This window comes from Rhododendron vialii, chromosome 9a (genome assembly GCF_030253575.1).
Source record: "Rhododendron vialii isolate Sample 1 chromosome 9a, ASM3025357v1".
In the NCBI taxonomy this organism is placed as follows: domain Eukaryota; kingdom Viridiplantae; phylum Streptophyta; class Magnoliopsida; order Ericales; family Ericaceae; genus Rhododendron; species Rhododendron vialii.
Genome location: NC_080565.1, coordinates 29,036,013 through 29,057,500, shown reverse-complemented (window position 1 = coordinate 29,057,500; position 21,488 = coordinate 29,036,013). Strand labels below are relative to the sequence as shown.

The 21,488-nt window shown below is 38.3% G+C and overlaps 2 protein-coding genes across 2 annotated transcripts; one reads left to right on the top strand and one right to left on the bottom strand.

The window, feature by feature from the left end:
• The first annotated feature begins 6,428 nt into the window (after nucleotides 1–6,428).
• LOC131299771 (tetraspanin-3-like) lies at nucleotides 6,429–7,102 on the top strand. Its single transcript, XM_058325348.1, has one exon. It carries the CDS (start codon nucleotides 6,701–6,703, stop codon nucleotides 7,100–7,102), a length of 402 nt encoding a protein of 133 aa, XP_058181331.1. The 5' UTR covers nucleotides 6,429–6,700.
• A 3,243-nt stretch (nucleotides 7,103–10,345) lies between these two features.
• On the bottom strand, nucleotides 10,346–13,738 carry LOC131301569 (piriformospora indica-insensitive protein 2). The gene is made up of 2 exons (XM_058327930.1): nucleotides 12,567–13,738; nucleotides 10,346–11,893 (listed from the first exon to the last, which is right to left on the bottom strand). The coding sequence occupies exons 1-2, from the start codon at nucleotides 12,774–12,776 to the stop codon at nucleotides 10,664–10,666; spliced, it is 1,440 nt and encodes a 479-aa protein (XP_058183913.1). The 5' UTR covers nucleotides 12,777–13,738; the 3' UTR covers nucleotides 10,346–10,663.
• Nucleotides 13,739–21,488: the final 7,750 nt, after the last annotated feature.

Sequence of the window (21,488 nt, the reverse complement as noted above, 5' to 3'; positions counted from 1 at the left end):
AAATTTGAACTGGCTATGTTTCTAAATTCTCTCTATCATAAAGGAAAGAGTGTAGCAGAGGATGTTGGTTGCAGATGGGGACAGACAAATCCATTGGGATTCACTCAGCTGTCAAGCCTGTTTTGATTTACAACTCATTTCTTGTATTGACAAGTTATGGGAAAAGGGAATTTTGCTGTACTCCACAGCACAGTTGATGCTTTGGGAAGGGGCTTGGGACCGGTGTTTGTTGGCGGGGTTTATCCGATTAGGTTCAGTTAATAATTAATTATTGATTATTAATTAACATGTGTTGATTAATCACCAACTAATCCAATTAATCAATTAAAGGTGGCCGATCGTTCGACTAGCGCCTAGAGACTTATAGAACCTTGCTTGGGATAGAGAGAATGGGTGGATAAGGGATTCGGTTGGTGGGAGGGAGGGGGAATTTTCTTGTTTCTTTTGGCTTTCGTATCCCAATACTCCTACTTCTATTTTTCAAATGCAATTTTGCACGCCCTCATATGTTCTTGTGTTATGTTATTATTTAAAAAAGGGAGACCAAAATTCTTGCCTTGGGAATAGTCTCAAAAGGTTTGGGAAGAGAGAATGATGTACAGTACATTAGAAGGGAAACAATATATTTGTATAATACACATATAACAGAGTGCCTTGTGATATACTTATTTAAATGTCATGCTGGTATTATTTTTAATTCTTTCATTACTACTTTTCACAATCTCTTTTGCCATAATCGCATTCTTCTTTTAGTCTCTCTTTTCATCCATAGGAAACTTCACTACTGAACGAAAGGACAAGTGTTTTCTTGTCTGACAATCAGGGCTGTCCGGGCGAGCTTACGTGCACCTTAATAAATTTTCTCCTTAGTCCGGTCAAAAGAAGGCCATCCACGTCCGGATTACAGAATTCACAAGAAGTTAATTTCTTGCGTCTTGACCTCAAGAATCAAATCCTGATCAATTGTGCGGGAAACAAACCTACCAAATAACCGGACTAATCCTTCGGGCGAAAGGACTATATCAATCATAGCTTTACATCCACGAGGGCAAAACAAAAAGAGTCCAATTACACAAGAGGAGGGTTTAAAATCATCACTACTCTCTTTTTGCTTTCTTTGAAAAAAATGTGAATTGACTCATTGGAACTTGCCCCTTTCTTTTGAAAAAGCACCTGGTGTTTGTTTTCATTTTTCTTTGGATTGGTGGGCTTGTGTCCAAACCACCATATGGAGACACTAAAACATAGCTTGCCCATGGACCACCTTTTCGGATTAGTTTTGGGCCAGCTAGCCCTTTATCAAAGTGGTGCTTTTTGACAATCTATGTGACCAAATTTGATGCACTAGGGATAAGGGGTTGCAGACGAACCAGGTTGCTCGCGAGTAGCTCTGTGCTTAACTATTCAAGGGCTCAGCTCAACTCTTTATTGATTGAGCCGATCTCGGATTCGAGTTTTAAGCTCGTGCATTAAACGAGCCGAACTCAATACTCTAAAGCTCGTCTTGTCTCGAAATAGCTTGGCTTGTTTACTAATTGAAATGAGCTCGACTCATTCAGGGCTCAGCTCTTAACAAATGAACCGAGCTCGAGCTCGATTTTTAAACTCGTTTAATAAATGAGCAAGCTCGAACACTACAAAGTTCGGTTCAGCTCGACTTGTTTGCACCTTTAACTAGGAGCAGATACTTTCTTAATTACTTCTTAGGCACAGTATGATTAAAGTTTTCTTAAACTTCTGGTTCTTATGGCATTTCACTTTTGTTTGAATTAAAGATTTATTTAGGGATTAATATTTTTGAGTCAAAAAGTTAAAAATTAAGAGCTTTTTACAATTTATTTTATTATTAAAAGAGGGTGAATTTGTCAATATAAAACACTTTTGACTAATTCTATCACGTATTTGGTCGAACAATTATTGGTCGGTTGCCAGTGAAATGAACATTGAAATCATATGGAATCTACACGCATTTCTCATGCATTAGGGGGGGTATTTGTGATCAAGGCAAATCTCATGGGGTGTCAGTGAAATTTACCCTACAATTTTAGAAGTTGAAGTAGGATATAGACTTCCAGTTTGAACTTTAATTGGCTTAATTGCAAGAACACCCCATAAACTATCGCATTTTGGCAAGTTCACCCCCTTAAGTTTAAATTCGAGCAACTTCACCCCCTCTCCCATTTTCCGTCCATTTCTGTTATAATTTGGATGGAAAGTTTCCACATTTGGTACTGGTACCGAATTTTAGGTGGTACTGGTACCCAATTTTCTGTCCAAATTTGGTACTGGTACCGAATTTTAGGTGGTACTGGTACCCAATTTTGAAACTTTCCATCCAAATTTATAACAAAAATGGACGGAAAATGGGGGAGGGGGTGAAGTTGCTCGAATTTGGTAGTTTGGGGGGTGAAGTTGCTCGAATTTAAACTTAAGGGGGTGAACTTGCCAAAATGCGATAGTTTAGGGGGTGTTCTTGCAATTAAGCCAACTTATAATTCTCTCAATTATTTGGCATAATTCTATAAGTAGTGTAACAGCATGGGTGGGCTCCCTTTTCTTAAGGGCGCCGCTATTCGCAGCCCTCTATTTACTCCCGTAGCCCACTAAATTTCGGTAAATGATTGTTGAAAATCATAAATAACATTTCGGTAAAATGCTGTTGAAAACAAAATTATATTTCGGTAACTACATGTCGAAAATATGTTCAACTTTCGGTAAACAACTGCCGAACATGCATTTTCGGTAAACATCTGTTGAAAAAAATATTATATTTCGGTAATTGGACGCTGAAAATATATCTCAATTTCGGTAACTAACTGTCGAGTATAATTGAAAATTTTTAACGGGCTATGGGAGTAAATAGAGGGCTGCGAATAGCAGCGCCCTTTCTTAATTTGTCATTTTACTACTATTGGCTACTGAGTGAGTACTGAGCAGTACTGATCCCCCTATTTTACATTACGTTATAAAGCGAAACAAGTCTGCATCGAAAAGTCCAGGGAGTCTCAAATAATATGTAGCGCCAAAGTGTTGGTCCGGTTGTTTGGTCGGTTTATTCTTCATACAATTAATTAAGATTCGAGTATCGGGGTCATGCCATGAGAAATTTCTCATGGATGGACTATCTTTGAATGGATCGAAGAGGGTATCTTTAAAGTGAGTATATACTAGCCTCCAAAAACCCGTGACTGTTGAATCAGGAAAAAAATATAATATTGTGGGTGGGGTTTATACGACATTGCTCGCGAGAGATGGGAAAAAAAAGAGGTGATAGTACGACAAATTGTAAGTGGGATTTATACTTTTGGCGACTTTTCCAAAAAAAAAAAATTTTATTGCTACAATTTTTTGGCTTTGGTTAAGTTGTTTATACAATAATAAATATTTTATTAAAAGTTTAAAAAAAAGAAGTTAAGCTGTTTTCACTAAATTAAAACATTCAAAATATTTTTTTATTAAACCCAATACATTTTCTACAATTTTTAGTGCACTAGGAACAATTTGACTACAAATAACTACTAGAGCTTACCGGAAACGCCCCCTTTTTGTTGCTCAACGTGATTATATATGTCCCGAGAAGTTTTTGGAGAAGGCTTCTCGCCGTTTTGGCAATGAACTGCATCTCGTGCAGTCCAGCCATTTTTCAAACCTAATTTGGATTCACTTCAATGATCGGACTCGTTTACATTGTAGACAACACAATAAACAAAAACTTTAGTACCCGAAGATCAGATCCAATCAGTCTTCACTTCAGGAAATGTTACAGACCAATTGACAATCCTTCAAACAAATACAATATCAGGAGAGAGGAAAAAGGGGGAGAAATTAAGAAGAACAATATATGTACAGGACATGCACTTTACTTTTTCAATTGTGAGGTGAATTACTAACAACAGAATTGTGCCTGTTTGATGGACCTGAAGGAGGAACAAGGACCCCTTTGGGCAACATGGTGAATATCACGTTTTGATACTGGTCGCCCGCTTTTTGCTTCGTCCAATGTTGATTGAGATTCTCCGAACTACCCATCGGTCGAGCAATAGCCGAAGAACCGATGAAAAAAATTACAAAAAGAATGATGCAAAGGATGTTTACGGATTTAATGTAGCAAAATGATTGTGCTACTGAAGAGGCCATTATATATAGCAAAATAGATTTGAGTTTTGTGAGTGAGAGAGAGAGAGGGGGGGAGTAGGTGGTTTATATACTCTACATGTTTGTGCATGGGGAAACAGAAAAGTTAGGCAAAATTGGATGTAAAGGGTGAACAGCAAAAGTAGAGATAAGTTAATTGCACGCCAAGGACTATGGAATTTTCAATGTCAACGGTTGACAAAAGATATTTGGTAATCAAGTTATTGGATGAAGGCTGGAATTATTCTTCTTAAATAATTGGGCTCGATTGGTAGATCATTTTTCTTCTAAGTAATTACTTGTACCCACAAGCTACATTAATTAATTTCAGAGATATATAACAGTCCGCCTTCCTTCCCCTCAAGTTATTGGATGAAGGCTGAAATTGATGTACTTTTTTGAGTGATTCAAAACTTTGATGAAAAAATGGTCGGATTAAAGAACAAAGGGTCAGATTTTTTCCCCATACAGACAAAATATGTACAGGAATCTTGGGATCATTTGCGTGTGGAACGTTTATTATAGGAGAAAAACCAACCATGTTGCGTTGTTTCACGTGGACCTCCCCTCCTGGAACGAAAACATCCAACTTTTTTTTTCGGTTGATAACACCAAGCTTTGACAATGATAGACATTGTATACACCTCGAGGTTAGTCCGGTTGGCTGGTGAGTTTACTTTCTTCACACAATTAACCAGGATTCGATTTGAGTCTAGCTAACCGCATAAAAGTTGTTTTTTGTGAATTTTCCAGTCCCGGCGTAGATGACCTGCTTTTGACCGGATCGAAAAAGAATTTAGTTGAGGTGCGCATAAGTTAAACCGGACACCTTAACCTAAAAAAAGAGAGAGAGAAAGAAAGATAGGCATTGGATACAGGACGTATAACTTTAGCGGAAAACACTTTTATTTATTGTGATTAAACAACTGCCTAAAAATTCGATTATATAGATAGGTAATTTTTCAAAACGTATAGTTCATCACTACTGTTTTTTAAGTATACCTCTGCATCCACAAAATAATTGAACAAATTGATTAAGAGGCTTTTTTTTAAAGTGAATTAAGAGGTTAATTTATGTTCCATTATTAGGATTTCATAATAACATAGAGGAGAAAATTAAAGAGAAATGTCCATGTCACTACTTTCAACAATGGCAAGTGTTGCCCAAGTGGCATAAGATTACGTGGATGTTGATCCAATTCTACGAAGGAGGAAGATCGTCATCCGGCCCATAAAAATGGATTTGACCGTTCAGTTAGATCATTTGTGGGTTTTTTTTTGACCCATTTTGATAATTGAAATTGTTTATATTTTAGAATTTGTTGATAATATCAATCGTGCCAAACTATATACGATTAATTTGATTTTAGACGCGACTAATGTTATCAACAAACTTTAAAATATAGTAGTTTGAATCATCAAAGTGAACAGAAAAAATTCTCAAACGGACCAACTAGACGAAGCAAGTCTATTCTCATGGACCAAACAGGAGCCGATTCCTTCTAGCTACGAATTGAGAAAATTACCTATGGGTCTAAAAAATCTACACTTAATTTCTGCTCAGAAGGAACTCAATTTTTATTTACCTTTGAGGATAATCTTATACTCCCTCCATCCCATATTATTTGGACTTTTTCGATATTTGTGTCAGTTTTCAATCGTTTGTATCTTCCAATATGAATCTCCAACAATATGCAATATGGATCTTGTTTGATAGTTCTCGATTAGATCTATAACACAAAGTTTTCAAAATTATAAAAACTATCATAAATTGGGAGATATAAAAGTTTAAAAAACGGCGCGAATATCGAAAAATACCAAATATTTTGGGACGGAGGGAGTATGAACATTACCCTTTTACCCTTCATTAAATGCAACCACTACCTCCCACCTCGATTGAACAATCACTGTCAGAGCTCGTTCCAGAATACCTTTTTAAAAAATAAGTATTTATTTTATATTTTTAAACTAAAAAATAATGCAAATGAAAAATAATTTTAAATTTTTTTTGCACCGTATTAAAGATCTCACTGAGATCTTTCAAACAAAATCCATATTGCATATTTTTAGATTTTAATAAATTTATCATTTTTAAGTTTGAAATTGATTTCTTAAAAAATAAGTTCTTATTTCGCGTTGCGGAACGGGGCCTCAGTCAGCATATACCTCCGACTGGCAACTTTTTACGCGATCCCTCCGATCGGCAATTTTTCCGGCGACTACAAATTTGCAATGCTTTTTCCAGCGAGTTTCACAAATTCACAGTGCTTTTCCGGTAACTTAAACAAATATATAAACCATTTATTTACGAGAACGGGAAAGACCAAAACCAGATCCGGAGAAAGTCGCCGACCAAATTGACTCTATATATATATATATATATATATATATATATATATATATATATACACATATAAAACCCACCGGAGAACTCGCTGGGAAAATCAAAAAACCCACTGGAGAAAGTTGAAGACGAACGGAGAAAGTCAACTCGAACTCGCCAGGGAAAGTCGATCTGAAATCCCTATATTTATAGAGAGAGAGAAACGAAAGAGATCATCAAATCATGAGAACCAGCAACCACCTGATCGGCCTCCTAAACTTCCTAACCTTGCCCCTCTCGATCCCCATCCTCGGCGGCGGCATCTGGCTCAGCGGCCGCGCCAACAACACCGACTGCCTCAGGTTCCTCCAGTGGCCCCTCATCATCATCGGCGTCTCCAACATGGTCGTCTCCCTCGCGGGCTTCGCCGGCGCCTGTTACCGCAACACCTTCCTCATGTACCTCTACCTCTGGGCCATGTTCGTCATCATCGCCTACGCCGTCACCGACAAGGGGTCCGGCCGCGCTGTGACGAGCCGGGCCTACCTGGAGTACGACTTGGATGACTTCTCCGGGTGGAAGGATAGAGACGAAGATAGATCCCACATAAAAAATCAAAAATTCTTAAACCAGACCGGCACGTAATTGCCCCTAGGAATTAGATATCTTTCGTGTCAAAAGGTCCAAAACTAGGAATGATCTGAGCCATTAGATCTTCCAGATCATTGTCAACGATGACAAAAGTAGGGGAGATTAACGGTGATTGATCCAACATGATCGTATCCCAGTTCACTTTGGTGCACTGATGAACCTCGTTGTCCAAACCCGTTAAATTCACCACGTGTCTTAACTTACGATTTCAACATTTATTTTGCAAATTTCGATATGTCAATTTTATATATATCAACAAAAATAAGCACGATCCGAAAATATTATTCAAATAAATTTATCAGTCTCCATGAAATAGACCTCAAAAACATTATTTTCAGGATATATGATTATTTTCCCCAAAAAAAATATTGTTGAATTTTATTTTATTTTTTGGAACAAAATCCAAGTTAGATTTTGGTTTAAGGATAAGGAACACATTTCCTGAACACACGAAGTAAATTTTTGAATCATCAAAATTGGATATGTAATGGACTACGTACAAAAATCTTGACAACATTGTTCAGGTCACTGTTGTTCAAAGGTTCGAGTAAACTTGAGAAAATTAAATACATGCTACAAAAAAAAAAATCAGCAGTTATGTTGGAACCATCGATCTGTTTTCTGTTTGTGGAGGTGGGTATCACCGGCTGAAACTCAATATCCCGTCATAGTTATCGTCGTAAGACACTGCCTCCATATAATATAGTTGCTATAAAGCCTAAGAATTCGGCGCATGGCTAATCAAATCAAAGTGCTAAAACCCCATATCTAAGAAACAACATTTGTCCCGTTACAATCTAAAAACGATGGGGAGAATGAGAGAGTTCCAACCGTCTCACAATCATAAAGAAAAGAGAAGATGATGACGATGACAAGGAGGAGAAGCTCTTCTACTTGAGGAATAATACCGGTTGTGAAAACATTGGGATTTATCAGGTTTGACACTCAAATTTGGGCAGCCAAGATTAATACAGGTTTTTATTTTACTTATAAAAAAGGGTTGAAATTGTCAAATCTAATATGATATCACCCCGTTATGCTTTTAAAAAAAAGAAGAAGGACAAATATCAATGTTCTGCCTTAAGAATGCATAAATTGAGCATAACGTGGTGAAATCATGTAGTGATATTATCATCCAATAACCGATCTCACGTTGCAGTAAGAACCACGACATGATTAGGAGGACATGGATGAAAAAACACCCGCTAATTATTCAATTGTACGTAGGGGTGTAAACGAGCCGAATCGAACCGAATATCGGCATGTCGAGCTCGGCTCGATTAGAATTCGTCTGGCTCGAGCTCGAATCAAGCCGGAAAAGTTCGGCTCGAGCTCGGCTCGACAAACATGTACAAAGCTCGAGCTCGGCTCGTTAGTATTCGGTCTGGAATAAACGAGCCGGCTCGGCTCGAATTCGTCAACTTTTTGGCCTTGATAATAAAAATTGGCTAAACGAGCCGAGTCAAACCGAATATTTGCATATTCGAGCCGAGCCGAGCAGAACCTATATATTTCGAGCAGAGACAAATCTGTTCACAAACCTATATATTGGCATGTTCGAGCCGAGCCGAGCCGAACCTATATATTTCGAGTCAAGACGAACTTGTTCGCGAACCTGTTCGAGCCGAGCCCTGCTAGATTCGAGCTCGGCTCGTTTATCAAACGAGCTGAAAAATCGAGCTCGAACTCGGCTCGTTTATCTTTCGAACCCGAGCCAAACTCGCGAGTTGCTCAGCTCATTTACAACCCTAATTGTACGTTTAGCGTTTTGTCTCAACTATCCCTCTATACGCTTGTCTCTTGTTCTTCTCCATATAGAAAGCAAAATAGCAAACTAAAACTTGAAAATAACCCTTTTTGACTTTCCTTTGAAATTTAAACCCATTACTATTAATGATATGAGCGTCATCAGCCCGGACAACAACTACTCTATGGAAGTATGGTATTTTTGGTTAGTTACTCCCACGCTACATGTTTTTGAACTAGTCTGTAAACCGTACACGGTACAGATTTTTTAAGAGACACCAAGATAATGAGACAGAACTTTTATTTATCAATAGGGTTCACTTTTAGTACAATGTGGATGTGGCCAGCTCATAATCATATACTTCCAACTTTATACATAAGTGGTCACATTACATGCTGTACCATACAAAAAACTCTGTCCAAAGTTGAAACTCGACTGATCTCTAAAAACAGAGTACGGGTGCTCTGTAAAAACTGGGCGTCATAAAAGAGCCTGTTTGGGAGGCCTCTTTTTCTCGTTTTCATTTCTACCTTTTGGCTGGTTCGGCAAGGACCGGGGACCTTGCCAAGTAGGTTTCTACCAAGCGTATCCGGATCGTTTATCTCAACAATCGAGAGTTTGTTTCTAATCCGAATCGCTAAAAACACTTTTGAACAATTCGAATGCGCTTGGCAGCATGTTCTTGACAGCATCTCCCAATCCTTCTACCAAAATGTATTTTCAGATTTGATAGAAGGAGAGCAAATGCTAGAAGTTGGTCCGGAGGCTCTTTTCATATTCTATTTGTTAATTCCTCACACCACTCGCGTTGCAAAATGTATTATGTTTTTATCTCCCAAATACTCCACAGATTTAAAATATATTTTGGTCATAATCTAAAAAATCAAAAATACAAAAAGTTAAAAAAAAAAAATTGGGGCCCCCGAACAACCCCAGCCTAATAAATCTAAATCCCCCTTACCCTTCACTTTCAGTGAATTTATTAATGTCATTACTGCCATTCCTTCAAGTAACAATCAAAGACAAATATGTGGTAAAAGTTTTAGAGATGCCTATTTAATTCGATTCCCTGTTGAATAAAGCTTTTGTCAACTGGAAACCAAAGGGAAGAACATGACTACTACTAGTTTCGGGGGGTTCCAGTTTGTCTTCTTATTTTAAAAGTTTTTTTTTTAATTTTCAAACTCGAATATAATGAAAATGAAAAATAATTTTTTGAGTTTTTATTTGCACCGTATAAAATATCTATATGAGTAGAAAAATTATTTGTGTAAACACATAATTTTTAAGCTTGAATCGTATCGTAAACAAATTCTTTGTGTAAACACATAATTTGTCTCTGTAGAATCGTATCGTCGGAATGGAATACAATCTTGAAACATATTCTAATTAGGGGCACAATGTTCCTCTGAATTCAGGTATTTTGATATCTGGAATCATGCGATCAAAGGTGCAATTGGATGGAAACATAGAAGACAAAAGAGAACATCTTCAACTACCAAAGCGAGCATGTATTAAACATCACATATTAGCTGATATCAATCACCAACCCAAAGGAAAAAGGATAGAAAAGCTATTGGTCAATCTAAACACCTTTATATCATCCTCCAACAGACAGGATCGAGTGCAGTTATGTACACCACTTTAAAGACGCGAACATTACCCATCACTCCAGTGCTCAATTTTTATCGATTCCATCGATATCTAGTGTTGTGAAACGACGGGTAACATTCACCAACTACAAAAGTCAATGAACATAGTTGCACTCAACCTGATTCCATCCGGGGGGGGGGGGGGGGGGGGGGAACTCACAGCAGAAGAATCATTATTGATGTGGGTACCAGAAATAAGCACCCAAACACATCAGCACCATATACTGGGAACCCCAAAGAGGCCATGGATTGGGAATTCTGATTCAGACTTCCATTAGGACCATTACCCAAGCTGGATTTGGAATCTGGATCAACCCCGTAGAGTGTGACTTCTTGGTGACATTGTCTTACCCCATATGGACCATGGCTTGCTGACCCTCCCACCCCATTTGGGTAACAAAGATTTGGGTTATTCCAGGCCCCAAACCTCCTCCCCATTTTCCCATAAAACCCTTCAGAGAATTTAAGTTCCCCTGTCAGATTGTTGCCATTCAAGTAAATTGCACCAACACTGGGCATGGCTGCAAGCTTTGGGGAGAGATTGCCTGTGAGCTTGTTGTCATTCAGACCCAAGAACCTCAGCCTCTTCAACCCCGATATGGAATCTGGAATGCCAGCTGTCAACCCCAGATTGGACAAATCTAGAATTACCAGCCCTTGAAGCCTATGCCACTCCACACTCGAAAGGTCCCCACCAATTGGGTTGTTAGATAACAGCAACTCTTCCAAGGAACACAGTTCTTCAAGTGATTGAGTTAACCCACCTGTGAAATTGTTCCTGCTAAGATCCAACAGTGTTAGGTTCCTTAGATTGCCAATTTCACTTGGGATCTTCCCCTCTATTTGATTGCTGCTCAAATCAAGCTTCAATAGTGAAGTCAATCCTCCGAAAGTCGAAGGCAAAGGCCCTGATAGTGAATTCTTACTTAGGTCTACAATTAAGAGCTTATCCAACCCACCAAAACTATATGGTATCTGACCTTTGAATCCATTGGCAGAAAGGACTAGCCTTCGTAAGTTGGTTAAATTGCCAATGTTTGCCGGTAATTCTCCCGTCAATCCATTTTCTAGAAGCACGAGAGATTGGAGGTTTCTGAGGTGACCAAAACCAGTAGGAATTTGTCCGGTGAGACCGGGGTTTGATCTGAACTCTAACGACTCCAAGATGCTGGAAAGTGTTTCCCAACTATCGGCAGGGAGAGAGACTGGATGGAGGCTGGGGGAGACAAAGCAACTGAAGAACGAGAGCGATTTTAAGCGTTTGAAAGCAAACAAGTCAGGTCTAAATTCTACTTCCGGGGCACAGTCAAGAGAGTTTTCTTCAAGGGGGCCAATATGCAAGGCAGTGACATACCAAAAGCCATCAAAGAGATCACAAGAGACACCCTGTAGAGATAAGAAATGAAAGAAATTTTAAAGGATAATCACTACTAGGAAAAATATATACAACACGGGTGATTATGTGTGTTTCTGAGTTTGTACAAAACAAATGCACTATTAAGCAACGAAGAAATGTAATGGAAACAGAGACAGGTGTGATGTTCTGTGTGTCTTGGTATCAGATATATGTACTGACGATGGTTGGTTCAATGGTGGAAACTCAGAACTTGGTTGGACAAGGCCCACGTTTGAGTCTCCATAGCCCCTTATTGGAGCTAAACATACCGCTAACATTACTTGCACATGATGCGACTTTAGCTTCGGCAAGACATAGGTGCTATGGGATCCCTTACAGATAGTGACGTAGTATAACAGGGTAAATATCCCTAGCGGAATTGACATGATACCATTCTCGCACTTCCATTTAAGCACCTAAGAAAAGGTATGGAAGTTCCATGTCTATGGAATATTCTAGGTTCAGCATGACACTATAAATGGTAGTATTACCACTATTTTCCAAAAAGACGGTTGCTTTTTTCTGATACAAACTTAACAATCAACACAAGTTTAGCTGCAACAAATTAAATTTAACAAGTAAATAATACTATACAAATATGTGCATCCATATAAATTGCTGCTTCAAACAAGATGGAAACCTAAACATGTGGTTGAAGAGTACCTGGATAGGGGTCCAGCCACAAGGGTCTGGATAGAGATCCGATCCATTCCACCAATTACCAACAAAACCCTGAATAGTAGAGTACAAAGCCTCTTTCTCTGTTTTCTCCATTGGTGCTGCTGAAGTCTCTTCTTGTCCTTCGCACCAAGCACACAGGAAAAGCAGGACGACGACCGAAATGGCCCGGGGGATATTGGTGAAATTCTTCATTGGATGACTTAACCAAAAATATGCCTGAAAGAGTCTCAAAACAGAGCAGAAACAGGGGAACCCAGAATGTAACGGTTTGGCTTCTTCCAGAAATTTTAGGGTACCTTGTCAGTGATCCAAATGGGTATCTCAATTCTTTACTGAAGATGAGATGATTTTGGAGCCCATAGAATCCTCATTAAGGCTTTGGGTTAAAAAACAGAGATCCATACTGGAGAAAAAAACAGAGGAATAGAAGCAGAACTATGGAGGTGAAAGGCTATGGGCAAAATCCAAACCAAAACCCATATTCTTAAAAGACCCAGCAGGCAATTTGGAAAGGAAGATCCAAAGGGAACGGATCAAACAGGGAAACTGAGAAAGCAAAACACAAATTGCACAGTTTCAAAACACAGAGCCCTTTCCTGCTAATCCAATGTATATAGCAAAGCCCAAGGTGGAACGTGTAGAGTAGGGAGCAGGCGCCAGAGGCCGTACAGCTACCAAGCTAGAGCACGTTTCTCAAGGCTCAAAAAGCAAAACAGGCAATAATGAGATCAGAAAGGATTGAGAGAAGTGAAAGAGAAAGGAGGCTGAAACCCTGCATAAGCATTGAAGTAGAAGTTTTGTAATTCTCTTCCACCCATTGATGGCCACGGCCATCATTCTTTTCTACCAGTAATTTCCCAGTAAGTCTCTCCGTTGAGAGATGTGTCTAGAGATGGTTAAAGGGCTTGGCAGTTGGGGATTTAATTATTGGACAAGGTGTTTGAAGAAGTGGGTTCGGTTAGGGTCAAGGGTCAGGACCTCTGGTTAGGGTACCCCTTAGGGGCATGTGCTTACTAGCTTAGGGTTTAGGGGGGGTGAGGTGAGGGGGACCATTGTCCATGCAAGAGAAAGGGGGTGCATGTAAATGCATGAGAGAGAAAGTTGGTTTGGCATTGTCCTTTCTTTTTGAGCTGCTGGTGGGGTGCTGGGTTTGTAAGCAGATCTCTGAAACAGCTAAGAAAAGACTGGTTGGAAGAGGCTTTGCGAAGTGAACAAATCTTGCTGGGTAGAAATGGGCCTTTTGGGGGTGGGGGCAGAAATGATATTGGTACCGACGGGATCGGTACCGAAGTTTTAGGGACGGCAGTGTCAGGCCGTCTCTGGCCACCGGATGGCTGATCTAAGCCATCTAAAAATTTTAAAAAAAAAAAATGAGAGCGCCCACTGCGGGAATCAATGGCATCCGAGGTGTGTAGGGTGCTTGATCCGAATACCTATTTTTCTTGTATATTTGTATATACGCATATATACACAAAAAAAAGTACTTGGATCAATCACTCTATACATCTCGGATGCTATTAATTCCCGCGTAGGCCCCTCACTTTTTTTTTAAATTTTTTTTGACGGCTCGAATCAGCCGTTTAATAGCCAGAAACGACCCGACGCGACCGTTCTTACAATTCCGGTACTAACCCGGTAGATACCAATAGTGCTACTAACGGGGGGAGGGGGCCTGAGTAATGTCAACTAACTGGTGATTTTGACAGGTTTCATCCCATGAATAAATTATACTACGTATTCCTGGTATTACTGCCGGATTTCTATGAGTCATATCAATAATCAAATCTCATTCCACGAAATGAGTACCTCAAGAAGTCAATTTCAATGATGTGATTAGAATGCAACTAGTTTTTTACTGACAGAAAGTATACGGAAAAATTAATATTCATCAATAGCCATATTTTTGCAGTCTAAAAATAATAGAAATATGTTGCGTTATCTACTACCGAGGCCTAGTACATTGCAGTGGCATTACAAAGGAGAAATATATGTTTTGTTGTTTTCAAATGGGGTTGGTTGAATCCCCATCTAAGTCGGGAGAGGGAGAACTTGTAATTTCCATGCTTGGGAACAAAGATTAGAGAGACTTTGAGAGAAAGAAAAAAAGGGCGAGAGTTTTGTCCAAGTTCAAGCAAAGATCAGTGTTCATTTACTCTCCAATTTTGATAGGTTTTCAATAGATTCTGCAATTTGACGAGCTCTGCGTGTTTATCGGAGCGGATCGACAAGTTTCTCTCGAAATCTAGGAGTTTGTGACATCCACCTTGGTGAGACCTAAACTTGTATCTAGTTGATTTTTGTTGAAATTCATCTTAATTAGAGTGATGTTTGTATGCTTTCAGTTGTTTGCTAGGTAAGAACTCTTGTAACCCCATTATCATTATAGTGGAAGATTTGGTAGTGATTACGCTCCTGTGAATGTACCTCTAATTTAAGGGGAACCACGTAAAAATCCGATGGTCATGATTTGCTTCTTGTTGCTTACTTTATTTTCGGCTCCTAGATTGCTGGTTGGTTGTTGTGGTTTGTAATTTTTAGCCTATTTTCTATTTGCACAAGAAGGGAAAAATATTCGAGGAGGCCGAGTAGTTTTTCCCAACACATTCTAATTCCCGTTCATTTCATGATAAAAAAAAAAAAAAAGAAGTAAAATAGGACTCTCACAAACTTAATTATATGTTTGTTACATAGCAGTGATAAGGTGGTTAATTAGAAACATTTACAATGATTATTTGTTTCGAATTAATAGGTCCAAAACTACAAATAACACTAAATGAATACCTTATAAGTCTAACCCAACCATATCTCAATATAATAGACTATTAATAGTGGTCCCTCAATTAGTATTGGACCTTAATAACAAATATAGTTGGCATGTATGAAGGAAGGAAGTGACATTTATTTATTACTAGAGCATAAATGCCAAATAATACGGATACAGGAACAATCATATGGGGGTGTGGCTTGGATGCGATTTAGGTTCCATTCTTTTAAACTTAATTATTTTCTTCGGTTTGTGTATTTTGTTCGTTTTTTCTGAATTTTTTTAAATTCGATTGATATTTTTTTGGATTAATCATCCGTCTCGATGAAAGAAGTCTAAAAAGTATAAAATTATGACTAAGAGCAATTTTTTTACTAAAGACGAAAAAAGTTTCAAGCATCTTATTTGTCTAAAGTATCAACTTATTTGAATTTTTTCAATATGAGCCCATATTTTTATACTTTTTTTATTGATCTCGTCGAGATGAATAATTAATTCTAAAAATTACGACGAAAAACTAAAAAAATAATTATAAAGTAAAAAAATACAAAAATAAATTTCAAACTTATAAGTTAACTCCACTCAATTTAATTTGCCATCCAAATACATGGTCCTCTTTTTTTTTTTTTTTTCAGCCCTGAGGTATGGGAAATTATTAACCACTGTGATTTATCCAGTAGATCCAGAATGGTACGGGTTTGCCATGCAGAAATTAAGCAGTCCATCTAGTAGACTAGTACAATAGACCCCTTTATTTGACTCATCTTTTGGACCTTTTAACCATCTTGACCTTTTCAGAAATTGGGAATGCAAAAGGATGGTAGACTAGACACTGAACTATACTCCTTCTGTTCTGTTGGAAGAAAAATTACTCTCCAAGAAACTACAATTAGGATAAAATGAAAATCACAATCTACTCCAACCTGAGATTTATTTATTTTTTTGGGTTGACGGTCAGAGTATCCGTAACAGCTTACGGACACCTCAACTAGTCTTCTCCCTGGTCCGTCAAAAGTAGGCCACCCACGCTGGGACGAGAAAATTCACAAGAGATTATTTTTTTGCAGCCTGATTCCAAGAATCGGATACTAATCTAATCAAGCAAACCCACCAACCAACTGGATTAACCCTTGAGGCTGAAATTATTTTATAATTGGAGGAACATTCCTTAGAATTTAATGTACCTGTTACAAAGTGTTGGCGTATTTCAGCGAAATTTTTGTTGGAATATTGTTGTAAAAGTTTCAAAATATATTTATATGCAAATATTCTTATGACTCCTTTACTTGTTGAGGGTGTTATTCATAATTAATTTCAAGGTCATATATATATTTACATATCCTCGTGATTATAAGTTTTATTAACCATTATAATCAGACGGATATGGAAATAATGGAATTTATATTTATACAATACATTACTTGAGAACAACTATTCTAATATACAAAGGGAGAACACAAGTTGGTCTCCCCTTTTTTTTGAAGCTCTGTCACAAAAGTGGTTTTCAATATTGACCTAATCAAAACCCAAGTTTTACATCCAATTTTATTGTAACATAATGATTAACCTTAGGGCGAAATAGTAGAATCACTAAAACTCAACAACCCACCCCACACCCGAAAAAATTACCCACTCCCACTCCTCAAATATCTTCACTTACACTTCCACATGCACACACTGAAAAGTATGTCCCCGACCGCTAGTTATGTTATGGAAGTAGTCTTTGATATCATATTGGTTCTTTACACATTTTTATATGGTTAATGGGCAATTTCGACCGGTATGTTACATTACTTCATTTATTTGTGCATAAAATGATTAAAAAAACTTTGGAGTGTCTCTGTGTGGTTTTGTGTTTGAAGGATATAAACAGGGGCAAAAGGGACCACTCACTAAAGGATGGATAGTGGTGCGGAAGGATTAATGAATGTTGGAGGCTTCTGGCAGATTGGACCACGCCTAGCTAGCTAACTCAGCGGTGAAGAAAGGAGGAGGCAGGGTTGGCTGGGCAGAAAGATAGATAGCCCCCGCATCGCATTGCTCATTTTCCTTTCGCAAAAGGCCTAAGAAGCTGACAAGTCATTTTCCACCCCCCTTAATTGCTCTAGGTAGGTTATGGATAGGGCACGTTGTCCAGCGGACGGTTTTGGGTGAATCGGTTCGGTTTTGGAACCAAACCAGTCACCGGTGTGTCATTTTCTCCGTCGGCACCTGTCCATGGCGGTTGCAGTTTGGGCTGTTCGTACATTAGAAAACTGTCTAAACCGAATCAAATCCGATCCGCCAAGATTCATATATTAGGATCCGTGTCCTTCCATATCATACCATATCTTGGGTGGGTTTGCGGACGATTGCACATCCTAAATTCATTTGTTAGGAAAAATCCAGGGAATACAAACCACAGGTAAAATTCATTCTGTTTTTTTTTTTTTTTTGGTCAATCGAAAATTCATTCAAACTAAGACAAAGGAAACCCCATCAAAGGTGCAAGTTTAGAAAGTGTCATACTGACCCAAACGAAAAAAAAAAACTAAACTAAACCTAATCTAATACTTGCCTAATGTTAAGGCTATTCCTAATAACAAATTCCCTAGCAAATATAGGGACATCAACCGATAAGAAGTTCATCATTTTGTTCAACACCCATGCGATCTAGATGGTGAACACATTGATTTGCAACTCTGTAGATGTGAGCAAGGACCGTGTTGATGCGCTTCAAGAGGTAATCACCTTGTTTGGTTCACATCTCAACTCATCTCATTTTCCTTTTCACACATTTTTAATACATTTTTCTCTTTATCTCTCTTTATTCATTTCCACTCATTACATCAAAAATAACTTTCAAAAATGCAAACCAAATAAGGTGAATGAGTTTCATTGATGATTACACTCTATGGGTAATTTTTTGGCTTTCCTTCATTGATTTGATTGACTGTTGTGAGGGAGTCTGATTCGATTTGAGCGTTAGGTAGCCAGATTTTTTCCTAGAATGATGGACAAGCCTTTATAAATTCCCCAAAGTTCAATTCGCTTTTCCACCTTTATTTTTTTGGTTTTGTTTTTGAGTCCAACTATTAAAGATCTTTGCATTTTTCATTTTTGAAAAAAAGGAGTATCTCTCATCCTATCCATAAGGGTTGCCCTCAGGGTAAACCAAGAATATTATTGACTTCAATTCGTGGAGAAATAGTAATAATCAAACTGAGCGACTAATAATAGAGAAATATAGTACTTGGATTTGTACCAAATACTCCCACATGGATCGGTCAATGAAAGACTCAACACAATGCAACATTTCAGAAACACCACAGGTCCACAACCAAACACATGAAGCTCTGTCACTGTAACTACCAAGTACCAACTAACAGACACAGTAACTCACCCAAGGAGGACCAAAACAATCAATGTTGTGTGGTCAAAATAATGTACTAATGACCCACTGCAAACTTATAGTGTGGAGTTCAGCATAGACAGCCAAATCCCGTATCCGGTTTGTTCATGCCCGGATGGGTTTGAACTAATCTGTCATGTTCAAAACCATCTGGCTGATACTAGAAATTGAAGAGAGGGAGAGAGGAGAATATATCAAAACAGGCTGCTCGAGAGTCTTCAGCGTCATTCTAAAACTGTATCGATCCTTGTACAAAAAGGAATGGGGAAGGGGAGAACCTATCCGAGGTTTTCCCGCTTCTTCAAACAAATGCTGATGCACTCTATTCTTGAATAAACAGATGATCAACTTAAGTTATCGCAACAATAGTGAAATTGATCAGAGGACTATGATTGAAGGACACAAGAACCCAAGGTATAAGGACAGCAACAATAATCCACAAGTGAGCAATAACTTGTTCTTACCAAGAATAAGGAAAACTTACCAGGCAACAGTAGTACATATATGCACTGCATTGATCAGCATTTGAAAGGACAAAACTTTCCATCCCTGATGAGCAATGACGACTATCAACTTTGGACAGGATCTGCGTGAAACAAACAAACAAAATTAGACCCCACAATTAGTACAATTTTCAAGAAAACTGGGAAACAATCCAACAAAAGTGCCAAATTGTACTATGACTTGCAGCTGAAACAAAAATCAACCAGGCTGTGCCGTTATAAATAGCTCATAGAAAGAGGACACTTCACCCCAAAATAAACGCACAATTTTCAAGAAATCTCGGAAAGAATGATATGGTCACGTCGAGAAATATTTCAACTCTCTCTTTCCCATAGACACTACACCAGTATGCGCTGCCTCATCATCACCATCGTCATTGTCGCCCTGGTCACTCTCAAGGAATGAACTTGACTTTCATAATTCAACGTACAATTACCCTTGTAACTTAAACATCGATTTTCAACCAACTTGCTACATCTACACTGTCATCAACCTCTACCACAATCTTGAACTGCATTACAAAACGAGTAAACTGAAAAAGGAATTAAAAAGAAAGTTGTAAAACTGAGGGAAACAACATATTCACCCTGACAACGTTGTCAGATAATAACTCCTGACACAGAGTTATATTGCCATTTGCATTAGCACCTCCAAGTAACAATAGTGAAGCGACTTCAAGGTTTTATAATGCTTCCACAGTGTCACAGCCCTCTTTTTTCTTTGTATCAGCTGAAGCTTGAGCTTCCATGGAAATTCCTGCACTGTATCATGTTTTCTTTCAGTAACCAAGTCAATGCTAGATTCCATTCCCAGATTGGTGAAGTTAAGATAATTTAACCGATTCGATAACATACCTATTCAAGCAGAAGATATTCAATATATCTTTTCTTTTTTTGGAGGAAATGAAAGATATTATTACATTAACCACCAAATAATACATTATGAAGATTTCCTTGAGCAATGTTATGGGCATCCCTCACAAGTCACCTTTGATACAAGAACATACTCAAAAGCCAACACAATTTGCCTAATATCTCCAATAACATTGTGAATCATAATATCCGCCTCCTCCATACGTTGAACAGCCCAAACCACCTGCACGGAATCAGTTAGCACTTCCAAGTGTAAATAACCCCCACTCTTAGCCCACCTTAGAGCTTGAAGCATAGCAATTGCCTCTACAAAGGAAGAAAAACGTTTGAATATACACTAGAATCCTGACAACTTCCCACATTAACTGCCTAGCTTCCAACCTGATACACCTTGGAAATTATATCTTTATTAAGCAATTGGTTTATTTTTCATTCCAATTCCTTCTTTAAGTATCAATTAAGTACCCCTCCAAAATTGGTCTATGAACGGATTATTGACTGGGGTAATCTACAATGACAGCAAAAGCATAACCCAGAAAAAGAGAAAGAAAAGAATACACAAAATAGGACAGCATGTAAATACTGTTCAACTTCTCAAACAAAATATCGCTATTAGTAATCAGGGAAGGGATTTTTGCCAACCGACTCCCAAATCGTAAAGGGGGAACATGGTCTCTTAGTTCGAGCAACTTTATGCTGAGTTTGGTGGCACATGAATTAAATCAGGTGACCTCTGATTCCTAAAAGGTTCCAAACCATGAATTCCATGCTGGCACACTCTGAGCTACACAATAGCGTAAGGAGATTTTTACAAGAATCGCTTTCATAGTGAAAGAATATGAAGTGGAACTGGTTATCGAAAATTTGAGATTGATCACACTATTCGGAGTTGATAGACACATACATCAATCACTACTTTTTTCCATTGGATTTCAGTTGAATAATAAATATCAAAGAGAAACAAAATAATATTACTTCTTGAGCTGTTTCGTCAACAGTTTTACACTGCGTTTTTTTTTAACCACTCAGCAATTCTCCCTTCAAATGCAAAAAATGAAAAGAAAAGAAAGAAACAGAAATGGAACCAAGAAGACAGAATATCCATTCAAACAAGGACCAGACATACACTCTGCGTATATAGTTGAGGTTTGACATATAGAAAAATTACAAGCTTAATTGGCACTTACGCCTTGTGTCGCCTGAGATTATAGTGTTTCTCCTCTGCATTTTGCATGGCAGGAGCAACCATCTGCCGATTATGCCGCCTCTTTCTAAGCCCTCCTGTCGCGACACTCTCAGTACTTTTACAGACATCAACATCCGTTTCCTTGAACTGGTGGCAGCAGCATTTTAAGCATTGCTGGAACTGATAT